At 36.1% G+C, this 23488-nt stretch overlaps 3 protein-coding genes and 1 pseudogene across 3 annotated transcripts; all 4 read right to left on the reverse strand.

The window, feature by feature from the left end:
- Nucleotides 1-43: 43 nt before the first annotated feature.
- Nucleotides 44-11077, reverse strand: LOC125865901 (auxin-responsive protein SAUR68-like). Its single transcript, XM_049546165.1, has 2 exons — nucleotides 10815-11077; nucleotides 44-336 (listed from the first exon to the last, which is right to left on the reverse strand). The coding sequence occupies exons 1-2, from the start codon at nucleotides 11022-11024 to the stop codon at nucleotides 109-111; spliced, it is 438 nt and encodes a 145-aa protein (XP_049402122.1). The 5' UTR covers nucleotides 11025-11077; the 3' UTR covers nucleotides 44-108.
- A 3130-nt stretch (nucleotides 11078-14207) lies between these two features.
- On the reverse strand, nucleotides 14208-14764 carry LOC125865899 (auxin-responsive protein SAUR68-like). Its single transcript, XM_049546163.1, has one exon. The coding sequence runs from the start codon at nucleotides 14736-14738 to the stop codon at nucleotides 14298-14300; it is 441 nt and encodes a 146-aa protein (XP_049402120.1). The 5' UTR covers nucleotides 14739-14764; the 3' UTR covers nucleotides 14208-14297.
- A 1202-nt stretch (nucleotides 14765-15966) lies between these two features.
- LOC125865905 (1-aminocyclopropane-1-carboxylate oxidase homolog) lies at nucleotides 15967-17371 on the reverse strand (annotated as a pseudogene).
- Nucleotides 17372-23041: 5670 nt separating this feature from the next.
- LOC125864043 (auxin-responsive protein SAUR68-like) lies at nucleotides 23042-23488 on the reverse strand. Its single transcript, XM_049543990.1, has one exon. The coding sequence runs from the start codon at nucleotides 23486-23488 to the stop codon at nucleotides 23042-23044; it is 447 nt and encodes a 148-aa protein (XP_049399947.1).

Here is a 23488-nt window from a genome sequence, read left to right on the forward strand (position 1 = left end):
TGGAATAGACCAATTTGAAGGCAAGAATATGTAGTTTCTGATTAAAATTAGATGTTAATATTCTATACACTTGTTGAGTATCATGTTACAAAATTTATCACAGTTAGCTTAACAAACTAGCAATTGCGGGTTTCTTTGTTCTTCAAGATATGAAGCTGCTGAGCATCGACTGGAAGCGACTGTTACAAGCAAAGCATTTTGAAAATCTGTAGATACACCTCTTCGGATGAGTGATATAATGTAGTTCATGAATAGTGCATCACACGGTAACGTGATGGGGCCATCACTTGGTAGTCCAAACTCTTCTTCAGACATGTGCAACAGTTGTCTGATTACCTCGTTTTGAAGATAAGCCAACGGAACCACAAATCGCTTCTGATCAGTTGTATACACCACAAAATGACCTTTGTCAACTATAGATGTTGTGCTGCAACTCTCTGCATCATTGTAATTGGATCTTGGAAAAGAAATTCTCTTCCTCTGATTCGCTGCGAACTTCTGCCATTTCCTTGCCATCTTGATGAGTTTCTTAGCACTGATCATGTTGATTTGTTTGAAATAATGGAAAGAAAAGTTGATGATCTTTTAAAAGATTGATTTAGTGCTATCTGCTTGATGATCAAAATGGCTCATGGAAAGAGATTATATATAGTTGAGGCTTCAGAATGACTTTGAATTGCTAAGACAGAATCATGTGATGCTGTCTAATATGGGACCTAAGGACTTGTGGACATTGCTGGTTGTGTAATTTTAATCAAAGAGATTGGTGCATTTATTCATTTCTCTGCCACCATATCTTTAAACCAAGTGGTCCTGGTTTCATTAAAACCTAATTAATCAACTTATCCTTTCTTGTGGATGTCATAGTAAAGGTTTCTTCTTCTGTTCCAAATCATGAGAAGTAGTAGGGCCTAATGTTGTACATCTAACAAATTTATGATCTGAATACTTTAACAACAACAGAGAAGGCAAACCATGTGAAATTTCATGTGTCATTGTCTTTCCAGTTGCCACCAATTTCTCTCAACCACTAAGCATTTGGATATGAAACTTGTCATAAATTTATGTATAATCAGAGCCAAACATTTCAGCAAAGCACAAGTATCCTGACATTCAAAGAACTTTCATTTTATCCGTGATCCTCCAAGTTTTTTTTCTTTCTTTTCCTTCATCATTTAGAATTAGAAAATATTCCTTGAGACAATGGGTATCCAAGTACCTCCATTTGTTCAAGCTAATCGGTTCTTAAGGAGGACTTCAACATATTGAGGTATTCCAAAAGGACATTGTGCAGTATACATAGGAGAGAGCCAGAAGAAGAGATTCGGCGTGCCAGTCTCTTACTTGAGCCAGCCTTTATTTCAAGATTTTTTTGCTCAGGCTAAAGAAGAGTTTGGCTTTGATCATCCCATGGGTGGTCTCACGATACAATGCAAAGAGGATATGTTCGTTGATCTTGCTTCCCGCTTATGAAGATCACGAGTAGTATCATAGCGCACATTCTTGAATGATCGAGACTTTGTGTTATATTCTAGGTGTTTTGATGATCCTCACAAATGCAGGGACCTGGTCCCTGGCAGAGTGCTCTCGTCCAGATACAAATGGAGTACAGCTGTAAAGCTGTCATGTCAGGTGGTAGGTGAAAAGTGCAGTGTCCTACACCAATAGGAAGAGCGGACGAGATTGTATTCTTCAGTGTCTCACAAATGCAGGGACCTCGTCCCAGGCAAAGCTCTCTCGTCGAGATCTATAATGGGGTACAGTTGTAAAGCTGTCATGTCAGAGGTTGGTGAGGCGTCAACGTACTACACCAATCAGAATGGACGAGGGTGTTTGTCCAACGGGTAATAACTCTTTATGGTTGATATTTTCTACATGAAAAACACCATTTTTAATTCATTCATCCTAAGAAGGAAGTCAACCAGCAAGCTTTTCCAAGAACCCACAAAGAAGTTTGCAAGGGACCTGGTCCCTGCAGGACTGCAATATGAAAAGGTGACAAGACAGCCGTCGGAAAAGCTGCCACCTCTGATGTGGTAGGTGAGCAGCATTTCTGAACAGCAGGCTGTCAGCCAATAGGGTTGTCTCAATGAGTTTGTGTTGATTTTATATAGTCTCTTCCCAAAATACACAAACTCAATATTTGGCAAACAAAACTTGGATTTTCTCTGAAAATTTAGAATCTTGAAAAAAAGGCCATCTTCAAGGAAGAACAATACTCATGCTCGACAAAGGGACTTGATAGAGTGTGGAAACGTCTTTGTTGAGTTTGTCAGTCTTTGCATCTTAAAAATTCTCAAGTATACAGGCAAAGACCATATTGGTGAAGAATTCTCTGACAAGCGCAACAAGGACCTGATCGAGTTGCAAGCGTCATAGTGTGTCTCAGGAGATATCCTTTTGTGCTTACATTGTAAATTTTTTCCTAATCTATAAAGGATTTAGATCTTGTTTTGGTTTCTAAAAGTCTAAATCGTCCAGAGGGTGGTGGTTTAGTGGGCAACCTGTGTGTTGCTTAGTCAATTCTAAATCATCTAGAGTTAGGTGGTTTAGTGGGCGGTGTGGTATCCGCTTAGAAAAGTTTATATTAATCAGTGAGGGTTGGTATAGTGGGCAATGTTGTATCTGCTCTGGTTCAGGTAAGTGATAGGAGGTATTGCTTAGTGTGGCTATTAGCAGGCTAATCTCATTTTGTAAACTGACTTTTACTTTTGCTTGGAGATGATTAGTGGAAGCAGTTTGAAAAGTCCTGTGAGACATGTCGTGGTTTTACTCCCTTGAGTAAGGAGGTTTCCACATAAAGTTGCTTGTTCAATCTTTACTTTTAACACTTATTTTACTGTTTGTTATTGTAACTATGCTGAGGACCTGGACCCATCGAAACAAGTGGACGCATACATTCCAACAAGTAGTATCGGAGTAGGTGCTCTCTAGCTAGTTAACACCAAGAGAGATTTATGTGGAAAGAATGGCTACTCCACTGAGATGGCAAGAAGGTCGGTCTTCAACAAGGCCACCCTTGTTTGATAGTCAGTATTATCAATGGTGGAAACAGTGCATGTTTGACTTCATAATGGCTAAAGACTGTGAGCTGTGGGATGTTATTTGTGAGGGTCCCTATGTGCCATCTATAGAAGTAAAATATGGGGATGTCACAAGGGTATTTGTCAAAACTCGACAGCAATACAATGAATTTGACAAACAGAAAGTTGAGAAAATCACAAGGCTAAGAAGTTCTTAATGTGTGGAATCGGACCTAATGTCTATAATCTGATTTCTTCGTGCGAATCAGCTAAGGAAATTTGGGATCTGCTGAGAACTACCTATAAGGAAATAAGGGCAGATCTGAATGGGGATGCTGATCAGAAGGGAGATGCAGAAAGGGATGAATCACTAGCCTCCAAGGTGTCACAATGTGAGAACCTTGAAGTAGATAAGACCATGGACTATCTCACTCAAAAATTTCAAAAACATGTGAGTAAACGTGGAGGTTCCATGAAGGAAGAAGCTCATGACAATGCTACAAGCTATACTGACATGTGTTACAAGCGTGATCAACCAGGTCACACCATGAGAGATTGTCCTGTGCTTGAAGTTGATCACAAGGAAGTAAAAAACCAAGAGGGGGACCAGGTCCGTGCCAGCAGTAGCAGAAGAGAAACCTTTTTCTAGACGGTAAATAGGGATATGACTGCATGGGAAGACTCTTCGAGTGTTTCAGATGACTCTGAGCACTCTGATGAAGCCTTTATGGCAAAATCTGATGATGAGGAAGATGAAGAAGAGGTAACCCTTTCTGATCTTAAACAAAACTTGCATGTTTACTGTGTTAAGAAGTTAAAAAGTCTAGCCGTTATTTTGATCGGCTCTTTCATTGAGTTGACAACTGAAAAGGATATGATGAACAATAGCCTAGGTATCCTTCATGAAGAAAAAATAGCCTTGGTTGACCAAATATATGTTGTGGAAGAACATGTGATAGTTCTAAAGGTTGACAATCTAAAACTTGGGGAAAAATTAAAGATGCTGAGTGAGAAATGTGGCAGCGGTAAAGGGGAAGCAAGCAGCTTGCAAATCGAGCTAAAAACAGTTTTAATACTGCTAAAACAAAACTTGCTATGGCCTTGGAGAGAAATAATCAGTCAGAGAGGGACTTGGTCCGTGTCAAAGAAGAACTGAACAAATCTCTCAAGTTGACCAACTCATCAAAATTGCTTGCAAAGCTTACCAATCAAGGTCAAAATGATAGGAAGGCGTTAGGAAATTCAAGCAAAAGTCGTTCTTACAATCTCCATGGCAAAGATGTGTCCATGTCTGATAGTTTGCCGTGTCTCCATTGTGGTCGCGATGGTCACTTGAAGAAGGATTTTCCAGCTTGGAAAAGGACCCAAGATAACCTCTCAAAATATTCTAAACAGAGGAACATGAAGAAAAAGGGACCTGGTCAATAGAGCAATAAGCAGAAGAAGGGACCTGGTCAACAGAAGAACTGGCAGAAGAAGGGACCTGGTCGTGCTCCTGTTCCTAAGTTGAAAAAAATCAATCTGCCTCACTGGACAAAGAATTCTCTTATCACTTCGTTATCTGCTTACTGGGAACTCCAATTAAAGTAGGTTCCCAAGGCTAACACGTGATATGGTATTCTTGTAAGAAGAAGTAGCAGCAGTCAGTGTTGGTTCATGAATAGCGGATGCTCAAAGCACGTGACTGGGAAACTGAAAACTTCTTCTCTCTGAAGGCACTTCAAGCTGGAGGTGTCTCATTTAGCGATGGCAAAAAATGTATGTTTTTTTGTGAAGGCATGATTGGGAAATCTATGGGACACACTATTGAGAATGTGTACTATGTCAATGGTTGAAGTACAATCTTTTAAGTATTTTATAGATTTGTGATTAATGAAATAAAGTTAAGTTCTTGTCGGAAAGAACATGTCGTCACAAACTTGCTCTCTCGGGCGACGATCTTGATAGAAAAGAGATGCAAGAACATGTGTATTGCTAATCTGATTATTGTTCGTTGTAGCAGTCTCACTTGCCTTAGTGCTCAAAGTGAGAATGCTGAAGTATGACATGAGAGACGTGCTCTTGTGAATGTTTCTCTACTGCACAAACTTGTGTCAAGGGACCTGGTCCTCGATCTGCTCAAAATAAAATTTACAGATGACAAAGTTTGTGATGCTTGTGTTAAAAGGAAGCAGATTAGACCATCCTTCAAGTGGAATATACAGGCTGTTAATATTCCAAAGGACTTTTGGGCTGAAATGGTGAATAGTACATGTTTTGTGACCAAAATAATGATATTGAGAAGTGTAATCTCAATGATGTTGAAAGAGTATTTGTGGGATACTCTTCCTCCGTCATGGCTTATCGGGCATATAATAAGGTGGTCATGTGATTTTTGATGAGTCCGGAAGAATTGAGAAGTTGCAAAAAAAAAAGATTCTTAGATGGAAAGGCTGCTTTAGATTCAGAAAGAAGGTCTAAACAGTGAGATTGCTGAAGAATTTCCTTTTCATTAATCTAGCAATCTCAAGGAAGTTGATGCAGATTATGAACCTGATAAAGGACCTGGTCTTGTAGACAGTGCTGAACAAAGATGATGTAGTTCAAACTGATAATGTGAATTCTGAAGGTGAGAATGAAGAAGCTGATCAAGCTCAGTTTGAAAGAAGCAAAGTATGACACTCGGTTCCCCAACAAGCTGATAGGTTGTCCAAGTTCCTCTTCTACAATTGCTTCAAAAGAGGTAATATTGTCAAAACCCTCTCTTTGAAATCACAAGGAAATGAATTGTTGATTATTCAAGTGTATATCGATAATGTCATCTTTGGATCAACCTTTTGAATTATTGTCTGAAGAATTTGCCGCATTCATGGGTAGTGAGTTCTAAATGAGCACGATGGGATATTCCTTCTTAAAGTTACACATTCAGCAAACCTCTAAAGGTACCCTTGGCTGTCCAGAAAAATACATCAATGAGCTGCTCAAAAGGCTTATAATATTTTAAGTCAGGACAATGTTAAAAATGGGTAATGTCATCATGAAGTTTTGCAAAATGAAAGATCAAGTGGCTAACATCTTCACCCAAGGCTTAAGCAATGACCAGTTTTTCAAGAACATGTATGTACTCATAGTGACTTAGCTGAAGGAAAGAACATAACACATCATGATCAGGGCAATTGATGTCTGAACAAAGACAGGGACCTGGTACCAGTTCAAAGAAGGTGCTGAAAAGGTTTCATGTTATGGATGGATAGACAATTCATACTCTGATGGGCACTAACTTGAAGTTGCATGTTGATGAACTTGGTTCAGAGATTTCATTCTTGTGCAAAGGAATCACATTTGAAGGCTGCTGAGAGAATCTTGAGACATTTGCAGAAGATAAGGGACCCGGTCCTATTCTGTCCATCAGAAGACATTTGATATGGAGTACATGATGATGCTGATTATGATGGGTATCAAGTTGATGGAAAGAGTACCTCAAGAGTGGCTTATGCTATAGGTTGATCTCTCACTCATGGGGAACTAAAACGCAAGATTCAGTTGCTCTTTCATCAACTAAGGCAGAGAATGTAGCAAGTGCAGCTTGATATGATCAATTCTTGTAGATCAAGCAGCAACTTGAAGCTCTTAGAAGACCTGACTGAGTAATCAAACTGAAGTTGGGAATGCTAAAACTGGATTGAATGGATCCTGCCTAAAGCAATCAACTCTCTAATGACTATGCAAAGGGAGCAGGTATCCTTGTTTTTCAGTTATGTATGTTTTATCAAATTCAGTCTTATACCTTTTGTAGGTATAAACACATGGCAAAAAGGCTGAAGGAAAATGGAGGTCAGGGCAGATCTAGGCAGGGCTGAAGGAAAATGGAGGTCAGGGCAGATCTAGGCAATCACATTCAAACTACAGAGAGGGACATGGTCCGTTCTTGAAGGTTAGCACTCTTAACATTACAGTTTGAAGTATGCACGAGAACCGTTGCAATTGCCATATGTCTGTCATTCAGGTATTCGACCGTTGTCTCATCATTTGAGTACCAAAATGACACTTCCTTTCTCTTTCTTTATACTCCATATTTCTTTTCAAATCTCCTTCCAAAATATCAGTTTTTTTTGTAACCTTCTTTTATCCTTTCTAAAAAAAGACTTCAAATAGTTAAACCCTCTGTTCTTACTAAAGAACTTTCTAATAAAGATGTTTTTAAGTGTGAAGAGGGACCAGGTCCACCTAGCAAAAGGAAGAAGTGGAAATGATGATGTTCATGAAGGAAGAAGTTTGTGAACTCAAAGTATTCTGATTAGAAGGGTGTCTGATTAAAATAATGAAAAAATAATGATGAAATGGTTCCTCAGTTATTGATCCATTCATCTCGGAGGCCTTGAGTAAATTGATTTTACCAATCTTTCTGTTATGAGAAACTCAAGCCAGCATTGGAAGCTATGACAATTGATCTTGCTAACAAAGATACTGAAATGGTTCGCTTGAAGGCTCAACTTCCGAAATAGCACTATTAGAGGGACCAAGTTGACAAAAAAAACCGACAGCCTTGAAGATTCAACATAAAGTCTGCACAGTGAAGAATGCGAACTGCAATAGAGGCTTCTGAAAGTACCTTGCTAAGGGATATGCTCCATTCATTTTATTCATTCAATCCCATGTCTCTAAGTCATCCCTTCTCTTCCTAACTTTCTAAGTCAGTCTTTATTCCTCTTTCTCTATCGAAACTAAGTGGCATTGTCATGGTTTTCATACGTAATCATATTAGCAATGCTTTGATAGCTGATCTTTTATTTATGGATGAAAAATGCCAACTTGTCTCATTACTTTATGAATTTTATTCATGCTTAGTGTTGTCCAAGTGGCCATGAATTTACTTGAACTACATTTATGTCAACTTGGTTTACTACTTTAACCCTTTTTTATGATGTCAAAAGGGGGAAAGTTGTTAAGGTATGAGATCAATGAAGTTAGCTACATGATCAAGACGATAGGGAGAATGAGTGTTAGCTACTTGAAGAGAACATGGTCATGCTGATAGGGGGAATCAATGCTAGTACTTGAAGAGGACGTGGTCATGCCGGTAGGGGGAAGAAGTTGAACAAGTTAGTCATCATCAAAAGTGGGGGGGGGGGGGAATGCTATTTTGATGTTTTGATGATTTGACAAACTTTGGGGATGATAAACCTCCAGTTGCCCGAAGAGTTCTTGTTGATAGGGGGAACTGGTGAATAAGTATGTTGTCATCAATAAGGGGGAAAATGTTAGTTTGAAGCTGATATGAGATGTTAGTTCAAAGTTGATATGAAGTTTTGATGATTTGAGAAATAATCGATCTAACAAGCAACCAGATCCTTGTTGTTGGGACTGCTGACAAGGAAATGAATGAATAAACTTAGTGTGAGGAATATTTGTGTGTAATCATCAAAAAGGGCATAAATGTTATATTCTAGGTGTTTTGATGATCCTCACAAATGCAGGGACCTGGTCCCTAGCAGAGTGTTCTCGTCCAGATACAAATGGAGTACAGTTGTAAAGCTGTCATGTCAGGTAGTAGGTGAAAAGTGCAGTGTCCTACACCAATAGGAAGAGCGAGTGAGATTGTATGCTTCAGTGTCTCACAAATACAGGGACCTGGTCCCAGGCAGAGTTCTCTCGTCGAGATCTATAATGGGGTACAACTGTAAAGCTGTCGTGTCAGAGGTTGGTGAGGCGTCAGCGTACTACACCAATCAGAGTGGACGAGGGTGTTTGTCCAACGGGTAAGAACTTTTTATAGTTGATATTTTCTACATGACAAACACCATATTAAATTCATTCATCCTAAGAAGGAAGTCAGCCAACAAGCCTTTTCAAGAACCCACAAAGAAGTTTGCAAGGGACTTGGTCCCTGCAAGACTGCGATATGAAAAAGGTGACAAGACAGCCGTCAGAAAAGCTGCCACCTCTGATGTGGTAGGTGAGCAACTTTTCTGAACAACATGCTTTCAGCTAATAGGTTGTCTCAACGAGTTTGTGTTGATTTTATATAGTCTCTTCCCAAAATGCACAAACTCAAGATTTGGCAAACAAAACTTGGATTTTCTCTGAAAATTCAGAATCTTGAAAAGAAGGCCATCTTCAAGGAAGAACAATACTCATGCTCAACAAAGGGACCTGATAGAGTGTTGAAGCGTCTTTGTTGAGTTTGAGTTTTGTCAGTCTTTGCATCTTGAAAATTCTCAAGTATACAGGCAAATACCATATTGGTGAAGTATTCTCCGACAAGCGCCACAAGGACCTGATCGAGTTGCAAGCGTCATAGTGTATCGCATGAGTTATACTTTCGTGCCTACATTGTAAATCTGTTCCTAATCTATAAAGGATTTAGATCTTGTTTCGGTTTCTAAAAGTCTAAATCGTCCAGAGGGTGGTGGTTTAGTGGGCAACCTGTGTATTGCTTAGTCAAATTCTAAATCATCTAGAGTTAGGTGGTTTAGTGGGCGGTGTGGTATCCGCTTAGAAAAGTCTATATTAATCAGTGAGGGTTAGTATAGTGGGCAATGTTGTATCTGCTCTTGCTTGGCTAAGTGATAGGAGGTATTGCTTAGTGTGGAGATTAGCAAGCTAATCTCATTTTGTAAACTGGCTTTTACTTTTGCTTGGAGAAGATTAGTGGAAGCAGTTTGAAAAGTCCTGTGAGACAGGTCGTGGTTTACTCCCTTGAGCAAGGAGGTTTCCACGTAAAGTTGCTTGTTCAATCTTTACTTTCAGCACTTATTTTACTATTTGTTATTGTAACTGTGCTAAGGACCTGGTCCCATTGAAACAAGTGGACGCATATTTTTAGTTATTGTTCTTCCTGAGTCAAACGTCATAGTAATGCGCTTGGTTATACCAAATAGTAATAAACTTCTAGAGGTTATGATAAAATAAGTCCTGTAAACTCAGTCAGAAAACCTCGTCTCGGCAGAAACTTTTATTTTAGCTTGGCCAATTGAATATGCATTGGGTTGAGAAGTATAATACATAAAACATTAAATTATTTAGATTGTGAAGCCTTGAGAAACTGACATTCTATGTTGGATCCTTTTTTCTCTTAGATTGACCGCGGAACAGGAGTGGAAGGAAAGTTTCAACTACCTTTTTCAATATGAAACATTACTAAGTTCTTTTGGACTTCAAAATGTTATTATTGTAATTGATGTAAATTGAAACTTGATAGTTAAAAATTAAAATTGTTGATAAATTTACTCAAAATACAAGATTAACAAATTACTAGATCATCTTGGTGGAAATTAGTGTTTTGCAGAAGCTCAAAGCTGGTGCATACTTTTGCAATTTAGTGAATAGTCTTTTAGAGAAAAAAATCACTCCTGACATAATTTTCTTTGATATGAGAAAATCCTTATCCATTGAATGTGAAAGACACAAGCTAGATATTCGCGGTGCAAGATTATTAGAAAGCCAATGAGAAGAAACAAGAATTTCCTAAATTATCATGGAATAGATGAATTTGAAGGAAAGAATATGGAGTTTCTGATTAAAAATTAGATGTTAATATTCTATACACTTGTTGAGTATCAGTTTACAAAATTTATCACAGTTAGCTTAACAAACTAGCAATTCCAAATTTCGTTGTTCTTGAAGGTACGAAGCTGATAAGCATCGACTGGAAGCTGCTACAATCAAAGCATTTTGAAAATCTGCAGATACACCTCTTCGAATGAGCGATATAATGTTGTTCATGAATAGTGCATCACATGGTAACGTGATGGGGCCATCACTTGGTAGTCCAAACTCTTCTTCAGACATGTGCAACAGGTGTCTGATTACCTCGTGTTGAAGATAAGCCAACGGAACCACAAATCGCTTTTGATCGGTTGTATACACCACAAAATTCCCTTTAGCAACTATAGAAGATGATGTGCTACAACTCTCTGCATCATTGTAATTTGATCTTGGAAAAGAAATTCTCTTCCTCTGATTCTCTGCGAACTTCTGCCATTTCCTTGCCATCTTGATGAGTTTCTTAGCACTAATCATGTTGATTTCTTTGGAATATAGGAAAAGAAAAAAGTTGTTCTTTTAAAAGATTTGATTTTTTGCTATCAGCTTGATAATCAAAATGGCTCATAGATGCAGTTTATTTATAGCTAAAGATAGAAAATGAATTTGAATTGTAGCTCCAGTTGTCAAATGTGAGTTAGGCATTAAATGCAAAATCATGTGCTGCTATTGAATATGGGACCTATTTATTCAATTCTCTGTCACCACTATCTTTAAATCAAGTGGTTCATGACTAAGTCATCAATTTCATCCATTCTTGTGGCTCTTGACTTTAAGGGTGTTTTATGTTCCAAATAATGAGAAGCAGAGGGGCCTAGTGTTGTTCTTAAGCAAATTTATGGACTAAATACTTTGTCGATGATCGAGTAGGCAAAACCACGGGAGGCTTCATGTGCCATTGTCTCTCACTAGTTAGGTATGGAACTTGTCATTAACTTATATGTTTACTGGGACACAGGAATTTAGCAAAACACAAGTATCTTGATGTTCAAAAGATGTCCATTTTCTGTTTTCATTTTTTGTTGGTAAAAACTTATCCACACCGGGTTCCATTTACTGTGCAATTCTCCGAATTCGGTGTTCTTTTTTACCTTCATCATATGGAGTTACAAAATATTTCTTGTGACAAGGGGTGTTAAAGTAACTCCGTTTATTCAGGCTAATCGATTCTTAAGGAGGTATTCCAAATGATCATTGTGAAATATATGTAGGAGAGAGCCAAAAGAAGAGATTTGTCATGCAGCATCATACTTGAGCCATAAATCTCTTCTTTTGGCTCAATTATTGAAACAATAGCTATTTCTAGCGTACTAATAAAACAAGTAAACTACTACACAAATTGCATTCTAGTTCAACTTGTTTATTTTATCCTAATTTGACTATGAATTGGAGGTTCTAAAGTACTCCTTAAAACATTTACTTTTATCACACAGGCAAACAGTAAATAAAACCCAGGCTTGCCCAATCAAGCCCACCCCTTACCCTCCATAGAGGCTTGATCTTTTGGTTTGACCTTTGCCCGACCTAATCCCCGACTGGGGTCTCAATCTCAGTCTAGACCTAACTTGGGACCCAACTCGAGACGGCCTGCCCTTTCTTGCGACCCAAGCTCTAACCAGACCCGAGATTGGAACTCGATCAAAGAGCCAACCCAACTGTAACCCAAGAAACAACTCCCGACCCTGATACTAGGTTTGAACCTCAATCCAAGACTCGACTCTTACCCCGAATTAAGACCCAACCCAAGACCTGAATTGAAACCCAACCATGCCTCGATACCCACCCCAACTCGAGACTCGCATTGAAACCCAAACCTTGATACCCCCCCTCGATATAGGTCCAACCCCAACTCGAAACCCCACCCCCACCCCAACCCAAATAGACCTCACCTAGACCTAACTTAGAACCCAACTCCCAACCTTGAAATGACCTCAGCCCCGACTCGGGACCTGACCCTAGCTCATGTACCAACCCGTGAGTAGATACTTGACCCCAATTCTAACCTAGGACCTGAAATCCAACCCTCACATAATATATGACCCATGACCAAATTCTAACCCTGACCCTAACCTAGACCTAAGTCTTTACTTTGACCCTGAATCGAAACTCGACTCCAACCTTGACATAGGACCCAACTTTAGGCCCCAATCTGAGACATGACCCCAACCTTTGACCTGGGAACCTAACCCCTAAACTAGGACCCAACACCAATCTCGATCCAAAACCAACCCCAATTTGAGATCCGACACTAACACATGACCCGACCTCGACCCTATCGAGAGAAGTAACCCTAACTTGGGATTGACCATGACCCCTGAATTTGACCTAACCCCCATTAGGGACACAATTATGAACCTAAACGGAACTCAATCAAAATCAAGGTAGGGATGAAAATGGGGCAGTGCGGGGTGGGTTGAGCTTAACCTGCAAAATTTTTAATCTGCCCCCGCATAACAACTTTTTTCATTTTCAACCCGCCCCACATAATTTTTTAATATTTTATTTTTATAGTCAAGTTTGATATTAAAAACAATTCATAAAAATAAATTCATTTTTTCATTAAGTTTTATTAATTTAATAGATAGTGACTTAAAAATTTATATTTTAGAGGTCAGTTGGCAAACATGTAAGAAATTGTATTATTTTTTGTTAAACCATTTCATTTACTATCTTGAATATTTTAGTAGCTTTAAAGAAATTAACTTAATAAATAATGCTCTATCACTCTTATAAAATATAAAAAAATAAAATTAAGTTTGAACTCACTTAAAATCACATATACCCATTACCCACAACCCGCCCCACCCCGCCCCACATTAGTTTTTTTTTTAAATCCACTTCAACGCGCCCTACACAACCTTTAACCCGCCCCTCCCCGCTTAGTCTTAAACCGACCCCCACTCCATTGCCATTCCTAAATCGGGGTAGTGTCCTAGGTTAGGGTTGGATCATGAGTTGGGGGTCGGGTTAGGTCTCTAATCGGGGCTGGAGATGGGTCTTGGGTTGGGCCCCAGGTAGGGTCAAGCTGGGGTTGGGGTTGACTCGAAGGTCAAGTTCTGGGTTGGGTCACGAGTCGGGTCCCAAGTCTGGTTCAGGTCTGAATTTTCATTCCGGGTCAAGATTGTGTCCTAGGTGGGTTCTAGGTTTAGGTTAGGCCAGGGATCAGGGGCTGGTCGTGCGTCAGGTCAGGACTGGGTTACAAGTTTGTGGTAAAATGTGGGGCTCCGGATCATAGTATTTGCCTAAATTATAGGTAAATGCTCTTGGGACAATCTTTTCTCCTTATGAGAAAATATTTTCATTTTTCTCATACCAAGCACACCCTTAAGGGGGATAACATGGTAAATCGTTGGGTCAAATGAAGATAGTTGTTAAAAGTCAAAAAGTAATAAGCTGGTTAGCTTATTTTAGCTTAAAAGTACTTTAGATATTAAACAAACACCAGTTTGCAATTGTGTCAATAGTCTTTTCTTCTTGTTGGAAAGAATGATTTAATGAAGCTTTTGACATTACGTTCTTCGAATTGAGCATAACAACTTACCCAGTGGTTGCGAAAGCCACAAGCTATATTTTCTAATTAAATGCGAGACTACTAGAGAGAAAGGATATATATTCAATCAGAATTTCGCGAATATAAAAAATAAACAGTGTGGAGGCAAGAATGTGGAATATTTGATGAATAATTAGATGTTAATATTCTGTACACTTGTTCAGTATCATGTATCCACAACAAAACTTATCACAGTTAGCTTAACAAACTAGCAATTGCGGGTTTCTTTGTTCATGAAGGTATGACACTGATGAGCATCGGCTGGAAGCTACTGCTACGAGCAAAGCATTCTGAATATCTGCAGCAACACCACTTTTGATGAGTGATATGATGTAGTTCATGAATAGTTCATCACACGGCAATGTGATAGGACCGTCACTTAGAAGTCCAAACTCTTCTTCAGACATGTGCAATAGTTGTCCGATTACTTCGTGTTGAAGATAAGACAAAGGAACCACAAATCGTTTATGATCAGTTGTATAGACCACAAAATGCCCTTTGCCAACTACAGTATATGATGTGCTACAACTCTCTGCATCATTGTAATTAGATGATCTTGGAAAAGAAATTCTCTTTCTCTGCTTGACCGCAAACTTCTGCCATTTCCTTGCCATCTTGATGAGTTTCTTAGCACTGATCATATTGATTTCTTTGAATTATAAGAAAGAGAAAAGTTTTTCATATTTTAAGAAGGTTTGATTAAGTTCTATCCACTTGATGATCAATACAGCTCATGGAAGCAGCTTATTTATAGTTGAGGCTAGACAATGAATATAAATTTTAGCTAAAGTTGCCATCTTGAGATAAGTAGGTGAGGCAGATTCATGTGCTTTTGTTTTGTCCATACTTCAAGAATTGTGGATATGGCTGGTTGTCTATTTTTAATCAAAGAGGTTGACAGATTTATTCAATTCTGTCTCCATATCTTAAAACCAAATGGTCCAGGACTAAGTCATCACTTTCATCCATTCTTGTGCCTCTTAATAAGGGTGTTTTCTGTTCCAAATCATGAGAGGCAGAGGGACCTAGTGTTTTACATCAACAATTTATGGCCTAAATATTTTGACAATAATGGAGTAGGCAAAACCATGTGAAACTTCATGTGTTGTTGTCTCTCAAATTTCTCTTCACCAAAAAACAATCATGTATGAAACTTGTCGTTAGCTTATATATACTAATACAAAGAGAATTTGAGAAGAACACAAGTATCTAGACATTCAAGAAAACTTTTGTTGTGCGTGTGATTCTCAAATTTCTTCTTCTTTACCCTCATAATTAGAAGTTGCCAAATAGCCCTCGAGACAATGGGTACCAAAGTGACTCCATTTATTCTTGATAATCGAATCCTTAGGAAGTATTCGACATTTGGAGGTATTCCAAAAGGACATTGTGCAATATATGTAGGAGAAAGTCAGAAAAGGAGATTCGTTATGCCAGTATCATACTTAAGCCTGCCTTTATTTCAAGACTTGTTAGCTCAAGCCGAAGAAGGGTTTGGCTTTGATCATCTGATGGGTGGTCTCACGATACCTTGCAAAGAAGATGTGTTCGTTGATCTTATTTCCCGCTTAAAAAGATCATGAGTATCATAGTGCAAATTCTTCAACAAATGAAATTTCGTAGTAGGACCTGTAAATGAGAAAAAGAAGATTTTAGATATAGGTCATTTTCAGCATCAACAATTCCTTTTGATACCAGCCTTAGTATCATCAAAGGCTTTTAAATCATTACTTACATATATAAAATGAGACTTTTTGTCATTACATACAAAGGATTTAACAACACGATACAACAAAACTTAAGTTGTCTTTACAAACAAACATTGTATTTAAAGCAACAAGACAATACAATAGGTAATAACCAGCATCCAAAGTAAAATTCTCAGTTCTCATTATAAATTCAGTTATTACATTAAGATTAGATCTTGTAACGCGACAATGCAGAAGTTCCATCTAGACCTTTTTTACAGAAGTACTCACGATAGTCTTTCACTGTGGTTGCACGATATTTTGGAGGGTTATCTTCTGAATCGGTCCATAAAGCTTGGGAGATGACACTGAATCTGTGCCGAAGAAGCATGGAACTGACACTCTTGGTCCAACTTTATTTGCCAATACTCTGTGCTCAACACTTATGTACTTGTCATTAGATATGAGCTGAAAAAAGCAACCAAAATAAGCAAATGGTATATTCACTCTTATCGATCGTAGATGGATTAGAAAAGAAAAAGAATACTAGCCTGCAGAAGATCTCCAATGTTGACCACAAGAGCACCACACATAGGAGGAACATCAACCCATTGATTCTGGTGAAGCACTTGGAGTCCTCCGATGTGATCTTGTAGAAGCACTGTGAGAAAATCATTGTCAGAATGTTTGTTGGTGCCTATGGTGAGTTCTGACTGAGGGCATGCTGGATAGTAAAGGGCCAAAACACCAATCCCTCCGCACAATCCATATCTTTGAGATGACAACGATCAAGACCGAGACCTTCAGACAATAATCCAAGCAAGGAATAGCCTAATGCCATCATATGCTTAGAGTAGTCCATTAGTATTTCCCTGCAACAATTTTGTAAAATTAATGAAACACCACACCTCAATTTTTATCACCACATAATACATTATTTAATTATTGGTTGACTTTCTAGTTCATATTCAGAACATATACCTACATGGTCTTGGAAATTCTTCTGGACTGGGAGGATTAGGAGCCATTTTAAAGAAAATGTAAATTTGCAGCTCGAACAGAAGGGCTATACAAATCAAAATTGCTAGCATGAACCACCTTTTTCGTGCTATCTCGAGTGTAATATTGTTTCTTAATCTCGATATCTTGCTCAAAAAATTGTCGTGCTCCTCGCAACATTTCATCAAGGACAGATATTGGAATGCCATGATTAACCACTTGGAAGAAACCCCATGTCTCCGATGCATCTCTTACTTTGTCCACAATCTCTTTATGCTTGATTGAGTCCGTCTTGTCAATGCTTTCAAGGTCAATCACTGGAAAAATGAAGTGTGTGTCACATGTATCTGAGGAATCTGTCCTGTTTTTTGTTGGTAGAATGAATATTCGAGGTATCTTAGTGATTCCGGCATCAACAAGCCCTTTGACACCAGCCTTTGTATCATCAAAGGCTTTTAACTCAATCATTTTGTCATAATTACTTGTCTGATCAACTGTGGCCTCCAAATTCTCAGTGCTAGAGACTACCATCTTCTTTGCTAGGATGCTATAAACAATTAGGGGGATAATAATAAATAGTTATTACTATTCATGCACAACACTATCATCCCTAATGTCCACAAAAAAAAAAGAAGAGGCTATAAACAAGGAGATCTTCATGATAAGCTTAAGTCCCTTTCACTGGTCACTGTCTTAACCCACTAAAAAGTTTCAACCCCACCTATATATTCCAAAAATTGAAGGCTTATGGGAAGGTAGACAAGCAGAAAAAAGCAAAAAAAAATGTCACTATAGTTAATTGTGTTGAGAATATAATTACGCGTAGGAATAATATCCACGACAAATAACAAGAACAAGAGAGTAACAAGGCACCAAGTTCTTTTAGCATGGAAAGTATAATACTTGAGCTGAGCAATATAGTTCCATTATCGTGAGAAGTTTAACATTTTGTAATCTGAAAAGACTACTCTATACTTAAAATGACCTTTTATTTTGCACACCTTTCATTTTATACTACTCTCACTCTCTATTTTTTCTCACGGACTATTTTCTTACACTATATCTGTGGATTACTGACAAGGCAAATGTGTATCAAATTTCGCTGCTCATATTCTGTTCTCACGCCAAAATGATTAATTATCTTCTATTTCTCTGTTTATTGCATTTTCCAAAAAACAGTATTTAACTTCTTCCTAATTTTTGCATCTCTTAAATTGAACATTTAAATTTAGTTAAACCATTTGGTCCTATGGAAACTGTTTTCTTGGAAAACAAGTTGGTTTCTCACATATTTCTAATATTTGGTTGGTGACTGAAAAATATTTTCTAATATTTGGTTGGTGAATGAAAAATATTTTCTAGAAAATATTTTTTATTTTTGGCTAAACATTCGAAACAGAACCCACCGACCCCTACACCCGACCCGACTCCCAATCCAAAACCCAACTTCCAAATGGAGACTTGACCCCGACTTCAGAATTGCAGGACCCGACACCAAATTTTGACCTAGGATTCGACTTTCAAATTATAATACGACCTCGATCTTGACAACCGATCTAAGATCCAATCCCAACTCCTGAATCGGGATCCGACTTCTGAATAGGGACCTGACGCTAACACCTAACCTAGGATCTGATGCCGACACCCTAACGTGAGACCCAACATCTAAATTGGGACCCGAATTTTGTAACCCCCGACTTCTAATTCTAACGCCCGACATATTTTATACCCACCGAAAATAATTGCATCCATCGTTTTCCTCAAATAACAAAACAAGGAAACAAGTGAATATCTAGATATTTTAAAGCGAACAACTTAAAATGTTTACTTTTGAATGTGCACAACAATAAAACTTATAATGACTGGAATTTCTTAGAGTCCTCGATGTTTTTATTTTATAATACTCTTTGCATTTACATACATCTTGTTCAATTGAATGTACATACCTTACGAACTGTTGAGACATGACTATCAAATTTTAAAGACCAAATATAAAATTAGTAGAAGAAGATAAAATATGAATGAGAAAATGTGAAGTGAATAACCCCATATTTATTGTTGAAGAAGAGATGTAGTTTTACATGAAAAGTTAACTAATAAAAGAAATTGTAGTACACCCGTTTATGAGTGAAATATCTTAAATTATTTGTGATGTATTTTGGGGTGAACATACAGAGTTAACATTCGTTTGGCATAATTTATCCGTTTGTGGGCGAACTGTTCGTTTTGATTTGTGTTTTTTGAGAGGAGCCATTTTAATATGTTGTATTAATGTAAATAACTCTAATTAAGGTGATAAGAGAGATACAAATAAAATAAAGTAAGAATATAACTTCTCACTCTCTTAAGGAAGGTGTATATGTCACTCTTTCTGCCACATCAACATATATATGGGCATCTATTCCACTTTAAAATAATATAAGGGGTTCATATGATCCTCCCAAAATTAGAGTGTATAACAACAATTTTGATTGAAGTTTAAGTGGTTTTTAAGTCGTTTCCCAAATTTATTTGATTTTAAGATTTTAAATATTAAGCTAATTGTAAATGAAAAGGTTAATAATATATATTTCTCATCTTCTATTTTTTAGTTATTCAGAAGCGTGAAATTTGAAAACTAATATGATATTCATGTGTTATTATTTGTACATAATAAAATAGAGTACTACACCTTGAATTAAAAAAACTGATCAAAATTTGACCCCTACGAAAAATGTATGATGTGCTTATTTACTTTATACAAATATAGTATATTATCATCATATAATATCATATATTATTAATCATATATCATATCATATCATATATTACTATAAGTGGGAGCAAAGAAAGTTAAAAGTTGAATTACGGTTTTACCCCTTCTATAAATTAAAATGTTATAAAAATACTTAACTATTTAATTTAAATATTAAATTGTATCATTTTAAATGTTAATGACTTACGCACTTCCTTAGATTAATTCTTAATTAAAGTATCTAATTTAATAATATTTATCATCTATAATCTATATGTATATTAAATTTAATCATCATAGCATCATCATATCATATATCATATTATATATTATACGGAAAAGGGTCAAAATTGCCTCTGAACTATATGAAATAGATCATTTATACCCTTCGTTACATTTTGGGATAAAAAATACCCCTGCTGTTATCCTAAGAGACCACAAATACCCTCAAGAGTTAACACCCCAAATTTTTGTTGACATGGCAAGCCACGTGGGACTAATCCTTCCACCTAGGTGTTGCCAACTAGGATTCACTTCAAAAGAACTAGACCTTTAGCGGCAACAACAGTCGCCACAAAAGCCCAGAAAATCATTACTAAAAGTTTTTAACATTAAATTCTAATTTTGTGTTTTTTTCTTCATTGTTTTTAAAAAACCAAATATGATATCGATTAAGTAGGAGTTTGAAGACACTATATGTTTTATTTTTATGTCATATGTAAATGTATAAAATGTACGATGATGCATTATATATATATATATATATATAGTAGGAGATATGAATCGAGAAGTAATTTTGATTATTTTTCGTAATAATATTGGATGTTTTTAATATGGATATTGCAAGTTATTTATTTTAGAAAATTAGGTCTCAATCGAAAATTAATTATCATTTTTTTTTGTTGAAAAAATAGGTTTTACTAGCGAATGGCTGTTGGAGCCTTAGTCTCCACTAAAAATCACTCATAACCTTTAGTGGCAATATTTTGGGATTTTGTGGCGACTTTGTCGCCACTAAAAGTCAAGTTCTTTTGTAGTGAATCTTAGTTGGCAATGCTTAGGTGGAGGGATTAGTCTCATGTGGCTTGCCACGTCACTAAAAAATTGGGGTGTTAACTCTTGAGGGTATTTGTGGTCTGCTGGGATAACTGCGGGGGTATTTTTGATCCCAAAATGTAATGGAGGGTATAAGTGGTCTATTTCGCATAGTTCAGGGGCAATTTTGACCCTTTTCCGTATATTATATTATTTATATTGAAAGTGGAAAGTACCAAAATGCAAAGTTGGATTACCATTTTACCCCTACACTAAATTATATTTTATAAAAAAATTAATTTATTAAATATTAAATATTTCTAAAAAAATTAAATGACCATTTTTCATTCACTAAATTAACATTGTTCTTCTAATAACTTATGCTTAGAAACTAAATTATTATGCAATCATTAATGTTTCAATGCACAAAAAAATAATAACAAAACGTTTTTAGGAATTTCAAAGGTTAATTTTGAAATTTACAAACAATTTAATATGGTTCATGTATTAGTAAAAATTCATGTTATCCAAGAAAAATTGTTAATATTCTCATGAATTTATAGCATGATTTGCAGTTATCTAACTCTTGACTATACACATTCTCTTATTTTGGATTAATCCCTACATTTGTCATCTATAAATATGAAAAATATTGGAGTAAACAACAACATGTGATACACAAGGAATGAGCAAGCAAAGATTTGGGGATCAACTTCTTTAGGGATGAACAAATTAAATCATTCTTTTTACTCTCTTTTTTTAGCAGAACAAAGGTGAATGATCTTCAAGAAGGATATGCTTTTTTAGTACATTTAAAATAAAGGGTCATACATCAAACTATAAGATCATGACTCTTTACTACTCCCTCCATTTCAAATTAATTAAATTGTTGAGATATTTTTCATTTTTCAAATTAACTTAATTGTTCAATTTTCAAGAGTACTTTTAGAATGTTCTTCCAAATTTACCCTTCATTAGTTAGTATTGGAATTAGTTATTAATTAATATTTAATTATTTTAATCATAAATTTGACAATAATTAATAAGGAAAAAAAATGAAAAGTTATCTCTAATTTATGTCTTAATCTTCCTTTCTTAAAGATTGTGAAACACCGCAACAATTCAATTAATTTGAAATGGAGGGAGTAATATACTTGTGTAATGCAATTTGTGAATTTTTTTTTATAATTTACTTGATCTTTTTAACGATTCATTAATTATTGTACTATATTAATTGATAATAAAAGTTATTTAATTTGTTCTTATGATTTTTTTAATTAGTTATTTATGTTTATTTTTTTTGTAAGGGGTGTGTAAGATAGCTATATAAAACAATATTTTTTATCATTTTTTCTTAAGGTGTACAAGATTGAAACACAATGAATAATTTGAAATGGAGAAAGTAACATATAATTAAATTATTAATAACTGCTTTAATTCACGGAAGAAATAATGATATAAGTGTTTATCCTTATTTATTTATCCTTTTGTCTCATTTTGAGAAAGATAAATTCAATGTTTCAGCTTTTGATATCGTTTCATATTTTAAGTTGTCACTCCGTTGATGCTATGTTTCTGTATTCTAAGCTCAATTTTGAAAAATTTAATTTGGTAGGATTCAATACTTGATATGATCCCTTAATAATAAATAAAATTAATATTGACTATTAATTGTAGCCTTCATTTTATTTTAATTAACTATATGAAGTGGCTATCAAATTCTATTCAATTTTCATCTTTCTTTTTTTCTCTGAACTTTGTCTTGTAGGTAATTAACATATGAGATAAGAATATACATATATTAATTTGTGTTTATAATTATAGTATATTTAAGTACTAAATGTTATCATCTTTTATTTCATTTGGAGAAGAGATACTTTGCTGTCATATTTTAATTTGTTATTGGAATCCAATAGTAGAGTCCAAATATTTGAACTATTTTTTGTTTGAAAATGAACGATATTCATGTAATTTAATTATAAAACTACTTTTAATACAATGATAATTTGAAATAATTTATGTTAGATGGGTACACGTGAAACCAGAAACTAGTTCCCTCAAATAAATAAATGCAATTTGAATTCTGTCCAGAAACTAGTTCCCTCAAGTGACAATATCTCATCTTCTCGACTAATCTTCTTAGTAACTTGCAACTTCTTTACAAACCAAATTGATGAAGTATGAGATTTAACTGCGATGAAAATCTGAAAGAGGAACACTTTATGATTTCACTTTATTTGAACTTTTTACAATTAATTTTGATGTCTTTATTACGTTGGCGTGATTCATGTCTTTAAATTTTGACGACCAAAGTTGATTTCCTGATATAAGATAATAATGCAACTTCAACATGAAAAATGGAAGCTATAATTCTGATTAACTTCAAAATCTCTATTCCAATCTGTAATTATACAAAGCTTTCAGTTGCCTATTTTCACCTTCTATACAATCTATTTGAGCTAACATTTATAAAACATGACGTCACGACTCAATAAACAAGAATCTGTTGATTTCTACTTTCTTGTTGACAAAAAGAAGTAGCAACGCAACATGAAGGAATTGAGCGGAGCAATGCTTTGTGAAGATCACCAGCAGCTACGCCTGTCTTGATTAGCCAAATGATGTAGTCCATGAAGGCTGAATCAGAGGGTAATGTAATAGGGCCACTACTTGGCAGACCAAACTCTTCTTCGGACATGCTTAAAAGTTGCGTAATGACCTCATTTTCAAGGTAAGTCGAGGGAAATGCATAGCTCCTTTGATGAATTGTATAGACTACAAAATGATCCTTTTCAACTATAGAGGATGAGGATGTACTGCAACCGTCTGCATTACTGTCATTTCTTGGAAATGAAATCCTCTTCCTCTGCTTGGCTGCAAACTTCTGCCATCTCCTGGCCATCTTGATGAGTTTCTTCGTACTGAGCATTGTCAT

The sequence above is a fragment of the Solanum stenotomum genome, chromosome 5, assembly GCF_019186545.1.
Source record: "Solanum stenotomum isolate F172 chromosome 5, ASM1918654v1, whole genome shotgun sequence".
Taxonomy (NCBI): domain Eukaryota; kingdom Viridiplantae; phylum Streptophyta; class Magnoliopsida; order Solanales; family Solanaceae; genus Solanum; species Solanum stenotomum.